This window comes from Carassius carassius, chromosome 16, assembly GCF_963082965.1.
Source record: "Carassius carassius chromosome 16, fCarCar2.1, whole genome shotgun sequence".
Classification (NCBI taxonomy): Eukaryota; Metazoa; Chordata; class Actinopteri; order Cypriniformes; family Cyprinidae; genus Carassius; species Carassius carassius.
The window spans coordinates 11,685,937-11,710,088 of NC_081770.1; the positions used below are offsets into that span (position 1 = coordinate 11,685,937).

Genomic DNA, 24,152 nt, shown 5'->3' on the forward strand with positions numbered 1-24,152 from the left:
TTTAATTACAAAATTATTGTAACTGTAATTAGTTACAGTTACTAAGAAAAAATGAGTAATTAAATTACAGTTACTTATGAATTTTTTTACGATTACAAAGGGGATTACATTTGAATATTTACACACATTTAACTGATTTCTTTCCCAAATTGCACTGACTATTCTGAGACATACCGCCCTAATAATTTCCGGGATGCGGAAATACAGTCTGGTTCGCCCAGTCATAAAAACGAAATGCCTAACGCGGACGGAATATGCCACATTTTGGATGACTAAATCAAAAATAGGTCAGTACACTTGAATCAAAACATGACATGGACTAGTGTCTGTGAATATTAAGCCCCAAAAATGCAACATATGACTTGCACATTCTGGATGTCTGTGGAAATCAGGCGCAGACTGGACACCGGGAGAACCGGGACAGTTCACAGTGGCCTTGCAGCCGATTTTGCCCCATTATTTAATATCATTATTGTATAATTGCCTGCCGAATGTACTAAAGCGATCATTTGCGAATCCGCCATTTGATAATTAAATCTCTAATAAATCATGAATTGTTAGTCATGACTCGCGCGCTCTCCGTGCCTCCGCCAAACGGTTTGGATCAGACTCAGAGTAATCAATGCGAGAGAGAGAGAGAGAGAGAGAGAGAGAGAGAGAGAGAGAGAGAGAGAGAGAGAGAGAGAGAGAGAGAGAGAGAGAGAGAGAGAGAGAGAGAGAGAGAGAGAGAGAGAGAGAGAGAGAGAGAGAGAGAGAGAGAGAGAGAGAGAGAGAGAGAGAGAGAGAGAGAGAGAGAGAGAGAGAAAATAGAGTGGACTACTGGAGCAGAGAAGCAGAACTCCTGTTCAGGGTTTCAGGTCAGTTTCATCTGTAAAGATGCTTTTTTGTCTTTGTTTTTTTATTTATTTAATCAAGCAGCAGCACGTTGCTCACCAGTCATCACTCAAAATACTATATAAAGGACATCATTATTATCTGTTGTAATGTTACAGTAGTAATTTAGCTGAAAAAAAAAAAAAGATTTTTTTTTTTATAGGTTTAGGGGGAGCTACGACAGACAACAACACAACCCTTACGAAAATTAACATTTTAATATTTAACTATAAATCCAGAGAAAATGGTTACTATTGTTTAACAGTGATAACCAAAAATGTAAAATTATTTTACAAATGTATTTATTTAAAAATAAATACAAATCCATTTGCAAAAAAAACAAGGTTATTTTACTTTTATATAGGCTAATAAAAGCAAGGTTAATTTTTGTAAGGGAAAAACATGACTCGTGTACAGTATTAGGATTTTTCTATAAAGATATTGTAGTATTGTAGAGTATTGTATTATAAAGTATAGTTTTGTTCAATCTTGAGTATTTAAGTCACGAGAGAGATGGATAACAGGGCAAAATAAAGAGACTGAAGAGAAAAATGGAAGTGAAGGTGCAATTCAGGAGAAAACTTTTAATTATTTTGCATATACCCAAATTAAAGATTTAAACCTTTTTTATGTCAGGTCCATACAAAAAATAGTTTTGTCCATGAATTTGTTTGTATGAGTTTGAATTTTCCAGTCTGAATTTTTTTCCCAGTCCGCCCCTCCTGTAAATTAATGGCAAAGACATGGTTTCATTTACCACACGTAGGCCTACTGAAGCTCGCAGTGTTTTCAACCTCTGCTGCCTCAATATAGGAGTACACGATCACATAAACATAATTTCTAGAACTGCTCTGTGTCACTTCATGTGCATTTTACTTATTTTGAGAAAACTATCATCATATACAGAGACAGCAGTTTAAAAAAACACCAATGTTTCAGGAGTTTATTACACAGAATACGTCACATGCTTTTTAGATAACTGTATTTAAGTTGATGTATATGCTTTTATTTATTATTCTTTAATTTTCATAAATTTTGAAAAGTAATCAAAAAGTACTCAAAAGTAATAAGTTACATTACTTTAATAAAGTAATTGAAAAAGTTACACTACTATTACATTTTAAACAGGGTAACTTGTAATATGTAACCTATTACATTTCCAAAGTAACCTTCCCAACACTGAAAACAGCATAACAAAAACGCCAAATTTAGCTGGGAATCACGACTTTTCACGTCGATATGAATAAAGTCCCAGTAATTTTACCTTTGAAGGAATTTCGAAACTCCAGCTTTGTGTGACGCCAGGGCGTTTCCGGGCTGTTCACAACCTGTCAACAGCTTTCTGACTGGAGAAAAAATTGTCCCGTAATTCTGAAGCTGTGAAAGACATGTAGTTACAAAAATAATTTCTGGTGGCTGTTCTATCTATTTAGGCTTCTTCCTGTAGCCCAGCTGTATTACGAGGTTGTAATAAAGTTAAAGTTAAAGTAAAAATTAAATCGGTACGTCAATCAGCGCTTTCCGTCTTGTTTTGGTGTTCTAAAAGAATGCGAGAGGAACTTCCTTGGAACTCAGCCACGGTAGTGTCAACGAAACGGCACATGGTCAGTACTATCCCTGGCAGGGATTGAAGAGCACGTTCCTAGTTCACTTTACATACGTTTGTTTTAAGTGGTAAGAAAACATATTCTGTGTCAACAGCTTGGCATGGCATCCGGTTATATTCGCTATGAAAACTTAGGGAACGCCTACTAGCGAGCCTGTAAACATAGGTGGCATGCAGCCAGAGAGTTTGTTTTAGATGACAAATAGCCATCAGTGAATATGGTTAACGCGGTTATTTTGTTATGTCTGTGCTTGTGGCGTCTTTTTGGTAAGTAATACGTGTTTTTACTTAAACAAATAATTTACATTATGGTGGTTCTCATGAAACGTTTTCAGTTCTCATAAAAAGTTTTCAGACAGTTTATCACTGTTAGTTTTGTGGCCTGTTGAGAAATTTAGTGAAAGGAATTTAGTGAAAAGCTGATCCACAGTGACCTGCTTTCCTTACATAATAAAACAAAAATCACTTTGCTCTGAATTCAGGAACTTTCATTGTTATTCATATCTAATTATAGCCCACTTTAAAGTTTTGTTTTCATTCAACATTCTCACAAGATGAAACGTCTGCGTTATACAGAGTTAGTTTGGTCAACATCAAGTTTGTAGGGAGCATTTAGCCTGTTACAAAACATGTTCCTCATTGTTCTGTGTAGATGTGACAGATGAAGTGAAGACAATATCAGTGATGGAGGGAGATCCTGTCACTCTACACGCTGATGCTAATAAAATACAGAAATATCTGTTAATACAGTGGATGTTCGGACACACTCGAATAGCTGAAGTCAACAGACTCGCTCAGATAAACTCAACATATGATGGTCCTGATGAGAGATTCAGAGGAAGACTGCAACTGGATCAGACCGGATCTCTGACCATCACAAACACCAGCACCACTGACTCTGGACTTTATAAAGTTACAGTTTTCAGCAGTGAGACCAGCTACAAGAGTTTCAATGTTATGGTCAGTGGTGAGTGTAATTTTCCAAGACTTTTCGTCATTTGAATTATATCGTTGACTTGTCTTTGTAATATTTAAAAAAATATATCATCAATGTACATGCATATTTTATAGTGTTAACTGTATTAAAGGAATAGTTTGCCCAAAAATTCTAATTCTGTCATCATTTAATAAATCGTTCCAAACCTGTTTGAGTTTCTTTCTTCATTAATGAGAAAAATGAGGACATAATTGGTATTTTTCGGTGAAATATCCTTTATATCCCATTTAAAAATAAATCTATTATAAAGATCAGAACTGTGTGGGTGTGATGAGACCAGTGTCACACTAACATCTGTCACTTTCAGAGACTCCACAATGTTCTGCTACACCTGAAAGTTCAAGTTTTGTGTCGTCCAATCAGACTGAAAATGTCAACATTTCTGAACTCCATCAGTCAAGTTCAGGTATGGCACTCATGATGCTAGTGTGAGAGCAGAACTCTGTGCAGTTAATGTGACATTGATTTTTTGATTCTGAAATACAGTGTTAGTCGTGGCTTAATGTCAGTATTGAGGCCACTTCATGCAATTGTGATCAACCACAATGCGAATGCAGCACATATTCCTAGATGTTACTGCATCTTACTGCAGATGGGTGAGAAACAAAAACCACATAAACCCATTAAAACTGCATTTTTATTTACATTATATTTATTGATTCAACAGATGATTTACCTAATGTGGCTTACATTGCATTCAAGGTGTACATTTGATCAGCACATGCATTTGTGGAGAAAGAATAACCTGTTTGTTTTTTTTATTTGTTTTTGCTTTTTATGGTTTCACTGGAAAAAAGAATAAACCACAGACAAGCAACAGAGGCATGAAGCAAGTTTCTGATGGTTGTGTGTGGGTGTGGTGCCCCAAGTTGCTCAATTTTTTTTTTTAAGTAGTGCTCAAAAGCAAAAAATGTATTGGAGAAAGAATCAAATAATCATACAGTCTTCAATGAGAGCAAATTAAAGATGTGTCTATATCCCTTAAAAGAGTCTAGAATTGCTTACATTAAACATGTTTTTTGGTTAAGCAAAGAAAATATGCATGCAAATATATTCAAACACACACTTAAGCTTCAATATTTTGCCTTTGCAGTGAATGCTTGACTTCCTTATAATAACATACCATTAAACCTGCACTTATGAGTCTGTTTGAAAGAGAGTTAAATGCATTATTCTAACTCAGCATTTTTCTTTCTTTTTTTTTTCAGACCACTTCCACTGTTGTGGTTGTACTGAGACTGTGATACGGTTGGTTGTTTCTGCTCTGGTAAGCATGGCTGCTGTTGCTTTTCTGGTTTATGACATCAGATCTACAAGAAATGAGCTGAACAGGACGGATGAGACTAGTCATCACCATCCGACCCGTGGAGTAAATGCAGACCAACATCAGTTGAGCAGAAGAAACAGTTCCAGATATGTTTGCTGAAGGTTGTTTGTATAATTCCAAAACTACCCAGATACATTTTCATTCATAAAAAATGTATCTTCATGCATGTGAATAGAAGGATATTTTAACTGATCTTTTAAATGAAAGAAACAGTTCACCCAGAAATGAAAATTCCACCAGTGGATCCTTTACAGTGAATGGGTGCCGTCAGAATGAGAGTCAAAAAAGCTGATAAAAACATCACAAAAATCCAAATCACTCCAGTCCATCAATTGGCATTGTGTGAAGCCAGAAGCTGCATGTTTGTAAGAAACAAATCCACCATTTAAACATTTTGACTTAAAACTATTGCCAGTCCTCTATCCGTAATGTTATTTTATCCAGTGAAATTATTATTATTTGTTTTTACATCACAAGACGTTAACTGATACACTGGAGTCGTGTGGGTTTTTGTGTATTATTGTGGTTTTTATCAGCTGTTTGGACTCTCATTCTGACGGCACCCATTTACTGGAGAGGATCCAAGAAGGGTGAGCAAGTGATATAATTCATAATTTCTCCAAATCTGTTCCGTTAAAGAAACAAACTCCATCTTAGATAGTCTGAGAGTGAGTAAATATAAAAAAATGCATTTTTGTATAAATACATGGATGTAAACATAATTACCCTCTGTTGCACCTTTGAAATGACCCTCACAGAGGAAAATTATTTGTAATTTTTATATATAAAAAAATAAGATTAGAAAAAAAAAAAGATTTGTTTAAGAGCTTGTGTTTCATTTTTAATGTTTAATTTTTTAAGTTAAAACTTCAACTTTGACCCCTGGTTTCATTGAGCATATTGGTCTCTCTATGGCATTTAGTTTTAATTTCCCCTTCACCTGAAGTGTCTGCTGTGGAAATTAAAGCCATTTTATGACAATGATTATATACTTCCAAAGTGGGAAGTAATTTTATCAAGATTGAGTCAAATTTCTAATTCTTCTCCTCACAAATAAAAAAAATATATACAGTATTGTATAAGAGGGAATAAGAGCATGTACAAATAATTGTCCAACGGTGGAGCAGTTTACATCCTGTTGCAGATAACAAAATATATATATATATATATATATATATATATATATATATATATATATATATATATAAATTACATTTTGTTACTGATAAACAAGCACCCAAATTCTTCTACGTTCACATTATAGTCTATTGGAGGAATATGTAAGACAATAAAATTATGTAATGTGTGGAGGCAACAAGGTCCAGTTCCCAACTCCAGTGATTTCACAATGACCAAGACCAACGCAATATAAAAAACAAGTTATTTTATTTTGTGATTGTAGGAGAATTCAATGAATTCAAGAGGAGGCAAAAGACAAACAAACATAACCCCTCTAACCAGTAGAGAGAAAAATGAACTAAACTATATACATAAAAGGACTCCCCAACTAGCTAAAACAGGAGAAAACAAGTAAAAAATAAGCACTTAATTCTCTAATAACCAATTAAGAACAATACACAAACAAATGGTAGCTTACAAACCATCAAGTATTTATTTTTTATAAACACCAATTACAACAACACAGTGTGAACACAATAACACTGGAGAGAAACCAAATCAAAAAGTCATAAATTCCTCCAAACACAGCAGGCAACCAACAACTGGAGTCAGCTGGGAGCTATTACTTCCTGCTAAATAGAGAGAAACTAATACATTTCTGGACGTAATACACTCTAAGTTCAAGTCACATTTGTAATTTGATTAAAGGAGGTTGAAACAGATTTTCTTTAAAACATATCTATGGATAACATATTTAAGCTGTTATTTCCCTTAGCAAAAAGTAGTATACTTCAAGATTATTTTATTAAGTTTACTTAAGTAAAGTTCAAGTATACTTTTAAGTATACTTTATGTAGCAAGTATACAAAGTGTTCTAGTAGTAGTGAAGTGAAGTGAAGTGAAGTGTCATTCAGCCAAGTATGGCGACCCATACTCAGAATTTGTGCTCTGCATTTAACCCATCCGAAATGCACACACACAGAGCAGTGAACACACACACACACACACTGTGAGCACACACCCGGAGCAGTGGGCAGCCATTTATGCTGCGGCGCCCGGGGAGCAGTTGGGGGTTCAATGCCTCGCTCAAGGGCACCTAAGTTGTGGTATTGAAGGTGGAGAGAGAACTGTACATGCACTTCCCCCACCCACAATTCCTGCCGGCCCGGGACTCGAACTCACAACCTTTCGATTGGGAGTCCGACTCTCTAACCATTAGGCCACGACTTCCCCTTAGTATACTTGTAAGTGTACTGTTTCAATACTCCTTGGGACTAAATCGGCCCACTTTCTAGTATATAAAATATACTTTTAAATATACTTTAAGTATAACAGTAGCAAACTTTGAGTACACAACTAGTTTACCTCTATGTTTGTAGTTTGTACTGCAATTATAATAAAAGTGAACTTGATTTGCTGATTTTTTGATAGTTTACTAATTAAATACTTTAACACCTTTACTTTTGTACACCTTTACTGCAATATACTCATAAGTTTTCTTTAAGTGAAATTTATATCATACTTTAAGACTACTATGTCCCTATTTAGGTTTGAATTTGTATAAATTGTGTTACATGAATATCTGAGCATGCAAAACATACAAAAAAGAACAGTGTATCTGCTTGTAAACAAAACATTTCATTCTAGCTTCATGCATTCTTTTTTTAAACACTTTAATGTGGGTAAGTTACAAAAAAAAAAAGTTGATAGATGCAGGCTATGCACACTTTAACTACACAGAAATCCTTGCAAAATTCCAATCAGACAACGGATGAGGAGATTTCGCTCAAGAGCAATTGATGACATGGCTGAGAAGAACATATTTAAGTGTAGGTATTATTATGGTTTTCATGACCTAGATGTACATTTTACCAGTTGTTACCTACAGTTTATACAAACATTATGGTCATCGACCAGTGATTGATATCTCAAACATAATAATAGCGGTAAGACGTTGGATTTTGGTTAAAAATGAAAATCGGGTTGACGTCTAAATCCAACGACTGTTTGACGTCAAGCTCCAATGTTGGGCAGATGCTGAAATTTTGGCTGGAATACCCCCCCCCCCCCCCCCAAAAAAAACATAAAACGGTGAAATGCATGGCAGTACACATATTACCAGCTTCACTTATTACTAACCAGTTTGACTTTATTTCTGTCAGACGTCTACAGAAGTTCTTTTTGAAAATAACAGAGGTTTAGATGTTGATGTTTTATATGAAAATGTTTGGTCACCATTATTGTGATCAGTGTTTGCTTTAGTTGGGTAGTTTGACTCTTGGCTTAGTAAGTTTGTGGTTCCTGTAATAGTGTTTACCAAAACACATAATTTGTTATAAAATGAGTTATAAACAAACATAAGGTGATATAGTTTTCATCATCATGAAGAAAAATACATTTTTATCGTCATTGTCGCAAAGTGGTTATTTATTATTAATGAACATTATTTAAGAGACAATACTTTCTTCCCTCAGATCAGTCATTCTGAATTTTTATTTTTAAATACATCTTGGGAGAAAAAGCTTTCGAGACACATAGACATCAATGATCAGTATATGAATCTCAACAATGGTGACATGCTTCATGCAGCAATGCATGCTGGGAGTCACCATAGTATAAAACGCATGGCTCCCAGCAAGCATTGCTGCATGAAGCATGTCACCATTGTTGAGATTCATACACTGATTGTTGATCTCTGTGTGTGTCACCGTAGGTTAAGTTTTTTGAGCTCAGTTTTGTTCACTGATTTATTTAACTGATTGTTGTGTCTCATGTGGCAGAAACACATGGTTTGTAATATGAATGTACTAATGGAACAACATAATTGTTAGATTAAAAAACATCAGCGAATCAGGTTATTTCATGATGATTATAAAACCATTAACAGGTAACAGCCATGCTTGATGCTGCAAATGTGCTCGACAAACAAACTGTCACAGCAGCCACAATAGCCAAAACATATAATAAGTGTTAAGAGCCCAACTAATGGAAACACTAATCACTGTTATGGTGTTTAACTGTTATGCTGTTATGGAAATTAAACACATTAGAGTTAAACCCCTGTTAATTTTCAATAAGAGCTTTTGTAGACGTCTGACAGAAATAAAGTCAGTCTGGTTAGTAGTACGTGAAGCTGGTAATGCTGTTTGTGGAGTTGTTTAATCCTCCTCTGCTGAGATCTTGAGATATTTAATGTGCTGCCATGCATTTCACCCATTGTTGCAGTGTGGTGCTTATTCCGACCAAAATTCAACGTCTGTCTGATGTCGGAGTTTGACGTCAAACAAAGTTGGGTTTAGACGTCAATCCGACTTTAATTATCAACCAAAATATGACGTCTGACTGACGTTGGATTAGTTGGAGTCAAACATCTTCCTGACGTCACATTGATGTACTGTGCCTGCTGGGTGGTGTTTATTTTTCTTCTTCACTTGTTTATTTTTTAACATTTTGTACAGAAGATGCATACTAGCACCCTCTACCATAAAACAATGAAAACACAGATTCTAGGAGTATAGCTCAAATATATTTAGACTTTTTGTAAGTATAAGTCAAGTATACTTAAACGTAATTTTAAGTATATTTCTAAGAAGTACATGAAGAGCATTTCTGAGAAGTACATAAAAAGTAAACTAAAAGTATACTTTCCTATTTTTAGTTTAAAAGAAGTATACTAATAGCACACTTGAATAAACTTCTTTTTCGTAAGGGTTAAAATAGGGTAAAGCATGCAAAGTTAAAATTTTAATGAAAGTTGTGTAAAAAGAATGGTTGCTTAGGAAAGTAGTTGGTTAATTTCTGCAACAAAAGTGTCACACTGACGCTGAATACTGTGTGTCTGTTGTATAGAGTCTGATGAATTTCTAAACATGAGGAGCTGGTCATGTGATCTTTAGAGACACTGGGATCAAAGCTGAATGAGGAAATTAACCGTGAACAGCACATACAATGGTTTGGCAGATGCTTCTGTGGTAAAACACATGTTAGAGTAAGAGGTATGTAGTGTAACATTAATACAGTTATATGACATTATTTCATCAACACATTTCCTTGTTCATGGGTTTCTCAGTTTGACTGGATGGATTCTAGAGGCTTGTGAAAGAACTTAAATGTTGATGACGTCACAGTGATTGACACTGGTGGGCGTGTCTTCTCACTCATTTGATCCATCCTCTTCCTTTTGGCTCATCAAAGGTGTTTCTTCATTCACATCTATTCCTTGTGATTCTAAAAAGAAACACAGAGACAATTAAAGAAATGTAAAAAAGGGAAATCTATCAATCCTGTAGTTGTTCCTGAGAAATCAAAATGTCAATATTTCCCGTCAAATTATCAATAGAAATGAAATGTACAAAATAATTTCACCAACACATATTGCCAGTAGCACATCTGAGTCATTTTGTGTTCAGAGGATCTTTTTTTTTTTTTGGGTGCAAACAACAGAATCTTACCTTCTTTCAGCTCTTTCAGTTCATTTTCAGGAGCTTTTCCATCTGATCCTGTTTTAAAAATAATCACAGATGCATTAGGCAATGAAACATCTACATTTATTAGACATGGTCACATGATTGTCACATTATTTTGTTACATCACATCACTTTCTTTTGCGGGAGCACCAAGTGTTACCTATGAATACTGTTGAATGAACAAACCCTTCTTTTATTAAAATGATTACATTAAAAGACAACTACTCACCATCTTCAGCATCTTCAGGATTGGTTTTACGGATTACAAGGCTCTTTCTGCCCTGTCTGTCTCTCAATCTCTTATCATCACCTAACACTTTACTTATGGGAGTCTCTTGAACACAAATTGACCGTTCACGTTCTCTTTCTTTGAGCTCTGGTCTTGGTGTCTCTTCTTGTGTGTCATCGGTACCTGGAAACAGAGATTTGTTAGAAGTTGAATGAACAGAAACAGAAACCGTTTATACTGTTAAAGGGGTCATCGGATTCAAAATGCACTTTTTCATGTTGTTTGAACATAAATGTGTGTTGGCAGTGTGTCCACAACCACCCTATAATTATAAAAATCCTCCCAGTGTTTTAGTTTTTTTTTAATTTTTAAATCATTAACCCCTTTTATAAAAAAAAGTGGTTCTCAGATTCTTGCCAGTGTGACGTCACACAGACAGGCCCCTCCCACGATTGTTGATTGACAGTGACGTCAATCTTTGGTTTTATCATAGACCCGCCCTGAGTGATTCGTCATCAGTCCACCATTGTTTCACTGCTGGAGCAGATGTAGAAAAGAATGTCTGCTAAGCGTTTGAGGAGTTTTGTTGTCGGATGTAATAATGAACACAGCAGTCATAATTTACTCCCGACATCTGAACCACGGAAGACACTGTGGATTAAGTTTGGTTTTGAAGGGAAAACACCTCCGATCTACCTAAATGTGTCTATCTTCGCACAAATTATGCGTGATACCGCTTCACCAACAGAAGTGAGTATAAGATTTTTTAATGGATCTTTGTGTATTGCCTTTCCTAATAACGTGCTTGTTAGCAAGTTCCACAGCTAAACGAGGTTAGGGTTGTGCCCGGAGCGTGAAACAAATAACACGTTCTACGGAGCCACTAAAGGGTTAGCTGCTTGCTAGCGGTGGCCTACAGGAAAGTTCACATACCACATAAACAAAGTAAGGAGAAATGTCTGATAGGACGATGGCAAAAGATTTGTAGATCCTGAGCACCAATGACAAAGATCTAATCTTGTCAAATGTGTGGTAAGTACTGGTGCTCCCTTTAGAGTTCTTGTGATCATGAATCTTAAAAGTGAAAGTGAAAGTTAAATGACAGCACCGCAATCAAAATCGGTTTCAATAGTGGCTCCCTGATGCCCACAATTTTTATAGTTGCCTATATTTACCCAATGAAATAACTGTGAGAAAAAGTATTGCATTTTTTTTATCCTCTCATCTCATAGGCTATTTATTCCCATTGGTGTTTCTGTAGTACACTTTATTTCCTTTCCGAACACGGAACTTGGATGCGGTGGATTGCAGGAGAGTGTTAATATCATGATATCTGTCGGCGAGCATGATTTTACCAAGAACAACATGTTCCTGGATCAACATCCTTGTTGATCCTGTAACAACATTCCAATCAACCAATCAGAACTGAGATGCTTCTACACCCTTGTTAATCAGCTATCATTTCCCTCTGATTTTGGAAAATAATGTTGATCCAGGATCATCAAAAGATGTTGATCCAGGAACATGTCTTACTTGGCAAAATCATGGTGACCATATCTGTCATGTCTGTGATGCCATCGTCTATCAGCCCAACCCAAGTCTTTAATGCAGGAGCTTCTTCAACGTTTTTGCAGAGCAAAATATGCACTACACTTATGCCGAATTTACAAGCATTCTTGCCGATTTAAAATGAAACCATCCTTAAAAGTATACGTTTGTTATTTCTATTTTGCTGCCAACCGAACCCTTTTAATTGATCACAGTATTGAGGATTGTGTCACATCTTGCATCGCTTGTTTTGAATACCTGTTTTCACAGTTTTAAGCCAAAAATACGATTAAATCCATATATACTGTACAAAATCAATACTTTTTCATTGAACATCTATTCATCCCACTACAGATCACATTTTGAACTTGCTGGATCAGTTGTAGTACTTACAGGTTTCTTGTTCAGAGATCATCAAATCATCTATAAAATCTGCACACAGAAAAAGAGAATTCTCTTATATGTCAGCAAACCTGAGAAAAATTTGTATCCAACATATTTTAAGATATGTATGAATTGGTTGTGACACAGTGTTGAATTCTTTATGTACTACTAATAATTACGTCATCATCAGGATTACTTTTTATTATTGAATAGTAACTCTTAAACTATTAATGCTGTGTGTGTGAACAGTTAAATCCATCATTAATGAGAATTAACAATATACAATACTCTTCACAGCATGTGTTTGTTAATGTAAGCTAGTATGACAATATATACACTAAACTATCAATACTTCATTGACCATTTACCAAATAATGCTTAATTTTGCTCAGTTTGTGGTGTAAAAAGGTCACAGTTAAAGAAAAAAAAACTATTAAAAAAACACTTAAGCAAAACATTGTCAGGTCAAAGTTTTACTGGTAGTCCACTGTATAAATAATTATTGGGTACAATATGTCAGTTTATTTTTCTATATTCACTTGAATAAATAAATGAACTATTGTCTTGCACCCACTAGTAAAAAAATAATAAAAAGTTATATCTGGTGTCGGAATAAATTTTGGCTTGACTGTGTGTGTGTATATATATATATAGAGAGAGAGAGAGAGAGAGAGAGAGAGAGAGAGAAAGAGAGAGAGAAAGAGAGAGAGAAAGAGAGAGAGAATGAAAATTGTCATCATTTATTCAAGTTTTTCCAAATTCAATCTAATTTCTCATAAGCTTACTTGATTTGGTCTAAAGAGAGAAGAATTAACAACTACATATAACATATCTATCAAAATAAATGCTGGTAACTGCAGTTTGACTAAAATAATGACTAAAAGTAATGACTTAAAAGTTGACAAAAAAATGCACTGACTTTTCGTCAAACTATGAAAGACTTAAATGACTAAAATGTGACTAAGACTATTAAGAAGTTTCTTCTCAAGATAAAGACTAAGACGAAATCAAAAATTCCTGTCCAATTTAACACCGCATGATTGCAACTGAATGAACAAACCCTTCTTATATAAAAAATATTACATTAAAAGACAGCTAATCACCATGTGTTTGAACTTCATCATCTTCAGCTCTGATTGCAATGCTCTTCCTGCCCTGTCTGTCTCTCAATATATTATCAGCACCAAACGCTTTACTTATGGCAGTCTCTTCAACAAAAATGAACCGTTTCCCTTCACCTTCTCTGATCTCTGATGTCGGAGTCGCTGCTGGTGTGACATCATCACCTAGAAACAGAGAAATACAAAGACAAAGCAGACATCAGATCAAATTGCATGTGCATGAAACATTTGTACTATGATTCTACAATCCTATGGGTTTCAGCAAAGCAAATTTGAGCAATTATTGTTGCGCAACAACATTTTACACATGCTGTATCAGTTGTTAAACTCACGTGTTTCCTGTTCAGAGGTCTCCACATCATCTGTCAAGTTTGCACAAAGAAACATAGAAATTAGATTATAAGTGAATGAACAGATAAAAAAGTCAGAAACACTGAGAAGACACTTGTGTGCTTCTATTCATCACTTCATCCTCCACATTACTTTTTAAGAATGATCATAATAATTACTGTAATATTGTGTGAACACTAGATAAATCCATGAACTGTCAATAAACAACCCTTTTCACAACAATTATCTTATATATTTTTAACACCTGTGATGTTTCTATATTCTATATAATGAAGCTAATTTTTCTCTCATTTCAGCTGAAATACTTACGTATTTGCTTTACTTGTTCAGAAAACTCGACTTCATGCCACAGCAGCACATAGAAAAAGAAATGAGGAGATTATAAGTGAGTTTGTTGTAAATTCGGCATTTTAAACACAGAGATTCAGTCCAAGCAGAACTTGTGAAAATATTGAATCTAAAAAAATCACTTTACATCTAAACTCTTAAAGCTAATCTGTCTCTTGCTGCATCAGTTTTAATACTTACACAGTCGTTCTGGGATATTCTGTGCATCTGTAGCAGCACATAGAAACAGAGAAATGAGGAGATTATGAGTGAATGAACTGATGAAAATTACAGAAACACTGACACAATGAGTTATCAAATACAGCTTTCTGTTTTCTCTTGAGTACTGTGTGCACACATAACAGAAGAAGAACACAACACGAACAAACCAATATGATTGAAGCTCGACCCTAATAGCACAAACAGACATAATCAAACACAGAACCTAATGAAGCCTTTGTAAATTCAGCATTTTTGCAAAGAGGAACAATTAAAATAGTATTGTAATCCAATGTTGTATGATGAGCATATTAATGTCATGCAGCTCAATAATGGACAATCACACTTGAAACAGAACTTGTGGTGAAACTTATATTGAAATATTGAATATGAAAACTCATACTACACATTTAAAATCTACTGTAGCACAATAAAGCTCACTTTTCTCTCATATCGGCTGTTTACTTACCCATTTTCTTCAGTCGTTCAGTGAGATTCACTTCATGTCACACCAGCACAGAAATGAGAATATGAATAAACAGATGAGCATGACAGAAACAGAAAATACTGTGATTGTTCATGTGCTTCTAACAATCATTTCATTGTCTGCATGATATTATATTAATGATGAGTAACAATTACAGAAATGTTGTGTGTTAACATTAAAGTATCATTAATGTGAATAAACAATACTTTCCAGAGCATTTATTGCTTAGCATTCAGTTGTTTTAAAATGAGTTCAGTGATGAGGTGTCACTGAATGACTATTTAATATGAAAAATCATTTTACATGTCAACTCTACTGTAGCACAATAAAACCTGCTGTATCTTCTGTGATACTTACATAATTCATCTTTAAAGCCCTTTGCTTCATGTCACAGCAGTACATAGAAACATAGAAAGAGTAATGGGGAGATTTTAAAAGATTGATCAGATGAAAACACTGAGATACTGTTTTACTTCATCTGCTTAATAATTCCTTAATCATCTGCATGACTTGTTCAAAGTAAACAGTAACAATTCCAGTATTATAATTTTGAACATTAATCAAAGTTATCTTTATAGTATACGGAAGCCCATATCTGCCTCTGAATAAAAAAAATGTAATTGCATCTTGCAACTTTTTGTCTAACAATCTGACTTTTTTTTTTTTTTCAATTGCGAGTTTATTAATATTTGTGACTTTATCTCAATATTCTGACTTTATAACTTCCATTTGCTAGCTTATATCTCCTTTTTTTCAATTGAGGAAAAAAAAAGATAAAAAAAAAAAAAGATTTAATACCTTTTTTATTTTTATTCAGTGGTGAAAACGGGCTTCTATTTTAATGTGAATTAACAATAAACAATATTTTCATAGCCTTTATCGGTCAGTGCTAATTAATATTAGTTTTATCATTAGTTAAGTCTTTGTCAACGGATGTCATACAATGACACAAAAACACAAATACTGTACAGCCTTGAGTCACAGAGTCCAGATAAAACTCAAAATTACAGAGCAAAGGACTATGATTTTATGCTGCTAAATTGAAGTTCTGTGAGCTTCAATAACAGAAGAACATCGGCATGAACAAACAGTAAAGTTGACTGAAGCTCAACCCCTAATAACACGGACATAACAGACACAGATCTAAATGTATTTGTTGTAAACTCAGCATTTGAGCAATCAAAAACATCTAATATAATATTGTATGCATGTTGAAAGTGATTCAGTCATGATTAATGCCATACAGTTCCATACGGGATGATCACACTTAAATCAAACACAAGCAGAACTTGTGGTTTAAAAATATAAATATTATGAAAACTCTCTAAAACTATAGCTCAATAAAGTCCACCTTTCTCTCACTGTTTCAGCTGTAATACTTACACATTTGCCGTAGTTGTGCAGAGATCTTGGCTTCATTTCACAGCAGCACATAGAAATAAAGAAAAGAGGAGATTTGAAGTGAATGAACAGATAAACATGAAAAACACTGAGTAGATGGTGTGTGATTCTTCATGTGCTTCTAATAACCACTTCATCAACTGCACAATGTTTTATTAATGATCTGTAACAATTACAGTAATGTTGTATGTGATTCAGTTATCGGTATATTAATGCCATGCAGCTCAATACTTCAGTAGTTATTAGACTAAATCAAACAAAAAGCAGAACTTCTAATGAAAATATAAATCTTGTTTATGAATACCTACATTTTTCATTTTCACTCACATCTGCTTCATCTGTATCAGCAAATAGAAACAGAGAAATTAGGAGATTATATGTGAATGAGCGGATGAACATGTCAGATTAAATACAGAAATATTGTAAATTCATTACTAACATGAATTATCAATAAAAAATACTTTTCACAGCAATTTATTGTTACACTTTTAACATCAGTTCAGGTTTGTCATACCTATGACTTAATATATATATTAAACTCCACTGTTGCATAATGAAGCTATTCTTTCTCTTTGTATCAGCTGTAATACTTACTCAGTTTCTTTAGTTTTTCAGAGAACTGGGCTTCATTTCAACAGCACATGGAAGTGAATGAACAGATGAACATGTCAGAAACACTGAAAAGATTGTATATTCTTAAGGAATATTGCAGTGTCTATTATCAGTGATGTATCTTATCCTATTGTTATATGTGTATCCCATTTCTTTATTTCAGAAGGCAATGGGTCATCACATGGACTTTACCATCTTTCTAAAATGAAAGGGTTGGCTCCTTTAAGCCTTGTTAGTTAACTGTTTTGACTAATATCATTGCATACAGTAGGAAACAGTTTGACAATATTATCAATGTAAAACCATTTACATACAAAGCATTGTGAAATCATTTACGTAGAGTTTGAAATGCAGCTGCTGTCATATACAGTCAGAACCTTTGGGGGCCCTAAGCAAAATTCGGTTGAAGGCCCCTTTGACCGTTTTAAGTAAGGCCTAAAGAAAAGCAATGACTACCTTATAACTATACCGTATATATTATATCTACTATATTTTTTAGTCTATTAAATTATGTTTAAATTATTCTATGCTGTATGTTAATTATCTTTTTTACGCTGCTGGTCCTGAGTAAGTATTTTGTTCTTATGTGGCAACATGTACAGAATGACAATAAAAGACCTTGAGTTCTTGAGTTGAGTTCCATGTTTGATGTCTAAAAGGAAAATTATGATACCACTGAGGTGAATGGCAGTGCAGTTCAACGAACACACACTGATGAACCGGCTGAATAAGAAGACTGATAAAGTGATTTTCACTGACCTTCAAAGAAACATTTTTAATTGACACCAGAGTTTAAGAGGCACAAACAACAGCCCATATATAATTTAAATGAAATCGAGCAAATAGAATAACATTTAAATAAAATATTATATATAATAATAAATAGAACATTTAAATGTTTGAATTTTTCAAATAAACAAAATTAACAATAACATCTAAAACACCACAAACAAGATTAATAGTAACAATAATAAGAATTAGGTAATATTTCAATAGAACTATTAAAATCCATATTTGTGCTGAATGATGTGCTCAAAGCAACATGGAGTCACAGTTTGCAGCGCTGCGCTGCTCAAGTGGGCATTTAAAAGTTCACGGCACAAAGCGATGAAATGTCGAGCGCACAAATCCTAATGTATATCTGTCCAACAGTTTATTGATCATTTGTTTCTTCACAGTTTTAAATTCCAGTTATTGTGCGTTTGATGCCGATTCATAGTCCTTGTGATGTGTGTGATCTAACAGGCAGACGCTAGCGAGTCGTTTAAAAACAGCAACAAACATAAAATACAAATACACAAAATAAAGTCATTTTATGCAAATCCACAGCCTTTTATCTAGAGATCAAGCATTATAATGTAAATATATCATATGATATATTGGAGAGAGTTTTACCGTGCACGAGACGCGCCCTTTTTGAATAACGTTTATGAATGGAGAATGATTGACGAGGAAAAACGAGTTTCTGTAAACTTTAATTTAATGATGTAAATAGTAGGCCTGTCGTGATAGTCGATAAATCAATTAATCGCACTATAAAAAAATGAGCTCGATAATTTTCAAAGTTGTCCCGGGAATAAAGAGATAACGACTTCACTTGTCTCCATTGAATCCAATGGGGTTGCTGTGTCCATTTCTTTTACTGTCTATGGTGTCGACGCGCCCAGTGAGTTCACACACACACACACATACTTTCTTTCCAAAGCGCTTGGGCAGTTGCACTCAGGGGCGGACTGGCCATCTGGATCGCGCGTCTGTGGCCGATACGTTTTGTTTGCATGAGTGTTTTGCCCCCCCTCCCTGTTTAGTTTGGTCTACTTCATTGCGTATCTTGAAACACACCCCCTTTAACCTCGTCTATTTTACAGAGAGAGAGAGAGAGAGAGAGACAGATTTATCCGGTACAGCGAATTTCTCTGAGCAGCAGGCCACTGTATACGTTCACTTAAAACATAACCGACTGTGTTTACGAGAATACTTGCAGAAACAATTATTTTTAGAGTGACTACTAGGGGGCCCTCTGCTGGCTACGGGGCCCTTTGCAATTGCAAGGGTCGCTTAGTGGCTTGGCCGGCTCTGGATACAGTACAACTCTTTCAACAAATGTTGAGAACACTCCTTTATGCTCTGCCTCATTTACAAATCAATCTGCAGTCAAATGCTCTGAACAAACATATAATCATCCGATGTTACGCCATTAGAAATAAATCAACCACTTGTTTGTTTTTTAATATATGCCAAACTACTGTTCAAAAAAAAAAAAAAAAAAAAAAAAAAGGTTTTCATAGTACATTTATGAACTATTGTTTCATGATTAAACTCTTGCTGCTGCATCAGTTTTAATACTTACCCAGTTCTTTATCACTGGTCTTGGCTTTATGTCACAGCAGCACATAGAAACAGAGAAATTAGGAGATTTTAAGTGAATGAACAGTGGAACATGACATTTTTACATCCACTTCTTAAAACCACTTCATGTCCTGCATGTCTTTATATTAATGATCAGTAATGTTGTATGTGTGAACTTTAGTTAAATCCATCATTAATGTGCTGTACCAAACAATCTTAGGCTCCAAGGATCTCAGATGTATGGCTCATTTTGAGTCAAACTTGAGAATTAAGTTAATGTTAAAAGGAGATTTGCTCTGATCAGATCATTTGAATCCATAAGTTGTTGAATTGAGAACAGATGCAGTTGGTTCATTTTCCTCTTGATGCATCAGCTGTAATACCTACTCATTTGCTCTAGTTGTTTAGAGATCTTCACTTCATGTCACAGCAGCACATAGAAACAGAAATGAGATTATAAGTGAGGTTGTTGTAAATTCAGCAGTTTAATCAGAGAGACATGAATTTCATTCACCTTAGCACTGAACAATGACCCTTAACCACTGCACTATAATCAATATAAATATTGACTTTAAAAAAGCACATCACAATCACAAGCTAAATTTTCCTCCTGCTGCATCAGCTGTAATACCTACTCATTTTCTCTAGCCGTTTAGAGATCTTCGCTTCATGCCACAACAGCACATAGAAACAGAAATGAATGAACAGATTAACATGACAGAAATGCCAAGATACTGTGTGATTCTTCATGAATCTGCATGACTTTTGTATGACTTACACATGAGTTTTTTTGCTTTATAGTGATCACTTTGAAAATAAACCACAACAGCAACAGCTGCTGCAGCGACCAGCAGAATAACAATACATATTCCTGCTACTGCACCCGGAGACAGACCTGGTACTGTAATGAAAAAGGGAGACAGTCATTAATTGAATATGTAAATTATTAAGGCCCTGATATACTTCAAACAAAGTTTGTTTTTCCTTCGCTTCTGGGCAAAAAGAAGTTTGAAAAGGCTCAGAGATGGTGTACTGTTAAAGAAACTTTTTTGAAAATAAGCATTTCCCAACTACCCTAGGAGTTAAACATTTGAGTTTTACCATTTTGAAAGTGAAAGTGAAAGTTTCATGACATATGGCCAAGTATGGTGACCCATACTCAGATTTCGTGCTCTGCTTTTAACCCATTCAAAGTGCACACACACACACACACACACACACACTGTGAGCAGCCATTTATGCTGCAGCGTCCGGGGAGCAGTTGGGGGTTCGATGCCTTGCTCAAGGGCACCTAAGTCGTGGTATTGAAGATGGAGAGAGCACTATATATGCACTCCCCCCACCCACAATTCCTGCCAGCCCGGGACTCGAACTCACAACCCTTCGATTGGGAGTCCGACTCTCTAACCATTAGGCCACGACTTCCCCCTGCATCTTCGACTATACTCTCATTCAGGCGTAATAATCAAGGAACTTTGCTGCTGTACCATGGGTTCAGCAGGCTCAGTGATATTACGCAGCTCCTGAAAATAGTCCCCAGCAACACTGCTATTGCTGCAGCTACACAAACTAGCTGGGGACTATTTTCAGGGGCCGCATGAAAGTGAAAGTGAAGTGACATTCAGCCAAGTATGGTGACCCATACTCAGAATTCGTGCTCTGCATTTAACCCATCCGAAGTGCACACACACAGAGCAGTGAACACACACCCAGAGCAGTGGGCAGCCATTTATGCTGCGGCGCCCGGGGAGCAGTTGGGGGTTCAATGCCTTGCTCAAGGGCACCTAAGTCGTGGTATTGAAGATGGAGAGAGAACTGTACATGCACTCCCCCCACCTACAATTCCTGCCAGCCCGAGACTCGAACTCACAACCCTTCGATTGGGAGTCCGACTCTCTAACCATTAGGCCACGACTTCCCCTCAATGATATCACTGCGCCTGCTGCATCCATGGTACAGCAGCAAAGTTCCTTAATTGTAATGCTGAAATGAGAGTATAGTCCCTAGCCATATCATCCTAGAAAATCAAAAGTTTTCATTTTCCTTCGGTCTTAGTACACAATGTAACTAGAAGGGTAAAGTTTTATATAAGAAAAATATAGAAACTCTTGTAACGGTGTAATCAGATTCAATGATCTGTGCTAAGTTAAGCTAAAAGTGCTACTGCAAAACCCGGAGATTGGCTGAATGGATTTCAAAACGGTAGAACTCAACTGTTTAACTCTAGGGGATTTGGAAACTGAGCCTATTGTCAAAAAGAGTGGAGTGTTCCTTTTACGAACTATCCAACACCTCCGCGCTGTTGGAGGCTGGCTGTAGATTAATGTAAACGTGTTGCGATGCTCGCATCTATCCCCTAAACAAAACAACGATGAAATGATGAAGTTTAAGCAATCTAGGTGTGAGACAGGCCCCAATGGTCAGAATAGTATAAAAAAGAATAATGATTAACAGCAGTTCAGAGTCAAGTATCATGTTTGCAATACAAAAGAACCATAATCAGTCCTTTATGGGAAGTGTGAATGACTCATAGTCTGTAAAACTCACCAGAGACAGTAACAGTGAATCTTTTGAACACAATCCTTCTGTCACTGATGATCTTTAGTCTAAATTCTCCGGTCTGTTCAGTTTCGAGGTCTGTGATGGTCAGAGATCCAGTCTTTCTGTCCATCTCCAGTCTGCCTCTGAACATCCCATCATCACCATCATAGTATGATGTGTGATTGTCTTCTGTATCAACTTTAGCAATGAGAGATCCTTCAGCTCCAAACCTCCACAGTATTAGATCATGTTCCTGTAGTTCAGTTTCAGTGTGTAGAGTCTCAGAACTTCCCTTCGTGGCTGACAACACCTTTATTTCATCTTTATCCTCAACAGATTTGAGTGGAGACTCTGCAAAAATGTTTTCACAGTGACGAAACTCTCTTAACAGTCAGTTGTTTCAGCTTGCATTTTCTCACAAAGAAGTCCAGATTTAAGTGACTCACCTTTCACAATAACTTTGAACGTCTTGGATTTGGTCCCTACGCTGCTGATACTCTCCACTTTATATTCTCCCGAGTGTTTGATTCTGATGTTCCAGATGGTGAGAAATCCAGTTTGTTCCAGATTAAGTCTGCCGCTAAACATCATCATCAGGTTATCATCACTGTATTCAACTTTACCAGTTCCTTTATTGATTGTTGCGATGTTAGTGTTGTTAAATTTCCACTCTGTTAGACCATCTTTCTGCATTTCAATAAAATCAGTCTGTAGAGTGAGAGAATCTCCCTCTATCACAGTCTTCACTCCATCGGGAACAACACCAAACACACCTGGAGAACAAATGGAAACGGTCAGGTACTGACTTATTTGTGGATTTATCAAATGTCATCACATTTGGGTCCCCATATTTAGATGTGTATGAACAACACGGTTCGAAAGCAATGCAAGCTGCTTTGGATAAACGTTTTGTCAAGTTCATACTTGTCTGAAAATGTCTGCAATGTCTTACTCGGAATAAAACCTACCCCACCAGTTTTAAAATAGACAGTCAAAAAAAAAAAAAAGAACAAAAGAAAAGAAGCTACTACTTTGGTAGCTACTACTTTCTTGTCACAATTGACTTATTTTGATAGTATATACATGCAGGCACTTTGTTTAAGCATTGTTTACATGAACTGGATTCTGTTTATCATGGAGCATTATGGTTTATTACTAATTCAAAAGCCCTTACCCTTTTAGAGATTTAGACATCCCGAAAGTTTGTACAAATATGGTATAATATAAAGGTAATAAAAGGTAATATATATATATTACCAGATAGTTTAATTAATGTATTTGTCCTTTGCCCAAAGGTTTTTATATTTTAAAAGTGTGCTGCCTGTCTTGGCCAGGACCCTGATTTTAAATTTTATATCTCAAGAGTTTTATCTTCTTGTTATATACATTTTAGTAATACATTAAATAAATAAAAATGTGTCAGCACCAGGATTAGGTCAATGGGGGATAATAGAAATTTCAAAAGAGTCAAACGTTTGTTAAATTAACTTAATGAATGTAGCAGCTAAGGCGAGTGGTCGTGTATTTATCGTCTCTGTCTTAAGGCCAGTGTAACTTGCCGCTTTTAAATGGTTTCCCTAATTATTTTGATTTTGCTGCTGCATTTCAGTGATATCACATTCATTTTTTACATATTAATGTAAAAGTAATCATTCAAACTTCACAGTTTGTTTTATGCTAATTAATAAATTAATGAAGTCAATATTTGTGACGCAGGCAAGGTAATCCTGGAGGAAAGTGAAACCGAAAGCAAATAAAATCAGAATTCAAACACTTACCGCCAGTGACGAACATGGATAAAAACATTAAAAACAAGATCTTCATTATTGCTGCGCCGTTGAGTGAGAGACAAGTGAGTTTAATACAGAAGGTTGATGCTATAAATCTCGGTCGTTTGTAAGACACACCCTCATCATTATACTTGTTACCGCGTCAGCTCGAGCGCAAAAGTGCGAGCTGCAAAACATGACGTCATCACGGTGAAGGTGAGGGCTGTTGTAGAAATAAAATATTGCTTGAGTACAATTTTGCCTTCTCTTAAAAAATAAAAACAAACCAAAAAACCCTCAGACCATGTACAATTTTCACAGACGGTAATCTCTTTTATTATTATTATTATTTTATTTTAATATCTAGTTCTGTTTACGTTTTTAGCTACGATGTTAACTGTTTAATGCCTCCTTATTTTTCCCTCG

General features: G+C 35.5%; 3 protein-coding genes across 3 annotated transcripts in view; 2 read left to right on the plus strand and 1 right to left on the minus strand.

The window, feature by feature from the left end:
- Window positions 1-24,152, plus strand: part of LOC132160299 (SLAM family member 9-like) — a 211,660-nt gene that overhangs the window by 40,065 nt on the left and 147,443 nt on the right. The gene's annotated exons all lie outside the window — the stretch shown is intronic.
- LOC132160325 (uncharacterized) lies at window positions 2,413-5,257 on the plus strand. The gene is made up of 4 exons (XM_059570093.1): window positions 2,413-2,746; window positions 3,132-3,446; window positions 3,784-3,882; window positions 4,685-5,257. The coding sequence occupies exons 1-4, from the start codon at window positions 2,698-2,700 to the stop codon at window positions 4,900-4,902; spliced, it is 681 nt and encodes a 226-aa protein (XP_059426076.1). The 5' UTR covers window positions 2,413-2,697; the 3' UTR covers window positions 4,903-5,257.
- LOC132159354 (uncharacterized) lies at window positions 10,610-23,893 on the minus strand. The gene is made up of 18 exons (XM_059568864.1): window positions 23,736-23,893; window positions 22,404-22,730; window positions 21,964-22,308; window positions 20,195-20,317; window positions 20,052-20,081; window positions 19,804-19,833; window positions 19,418-19,441; window positions 17,050-17,079; window positions 16,764-16,793; window positions 16,438-16,467; window positions 15,412-15,435; window positions 15,037-15,066; window positions 14,550-14,576; window positions 14,331-14,360; window positions 14,003-14,032; window positions 13,653-13,835; window positions 12,559-12,597; window positions 10,610-10,800 (listed from the first exon to the last, which is right to left on the minus strand). Exons 1-18 carry the CDS (start codon window positions 23,779-23,781, stop codon window positions 10,610-10,612), a joined length of 1,569 nt encoding a protein of 522 aa, XP_059424847.1. The 5' UTR covers window positions 23,782-23,893.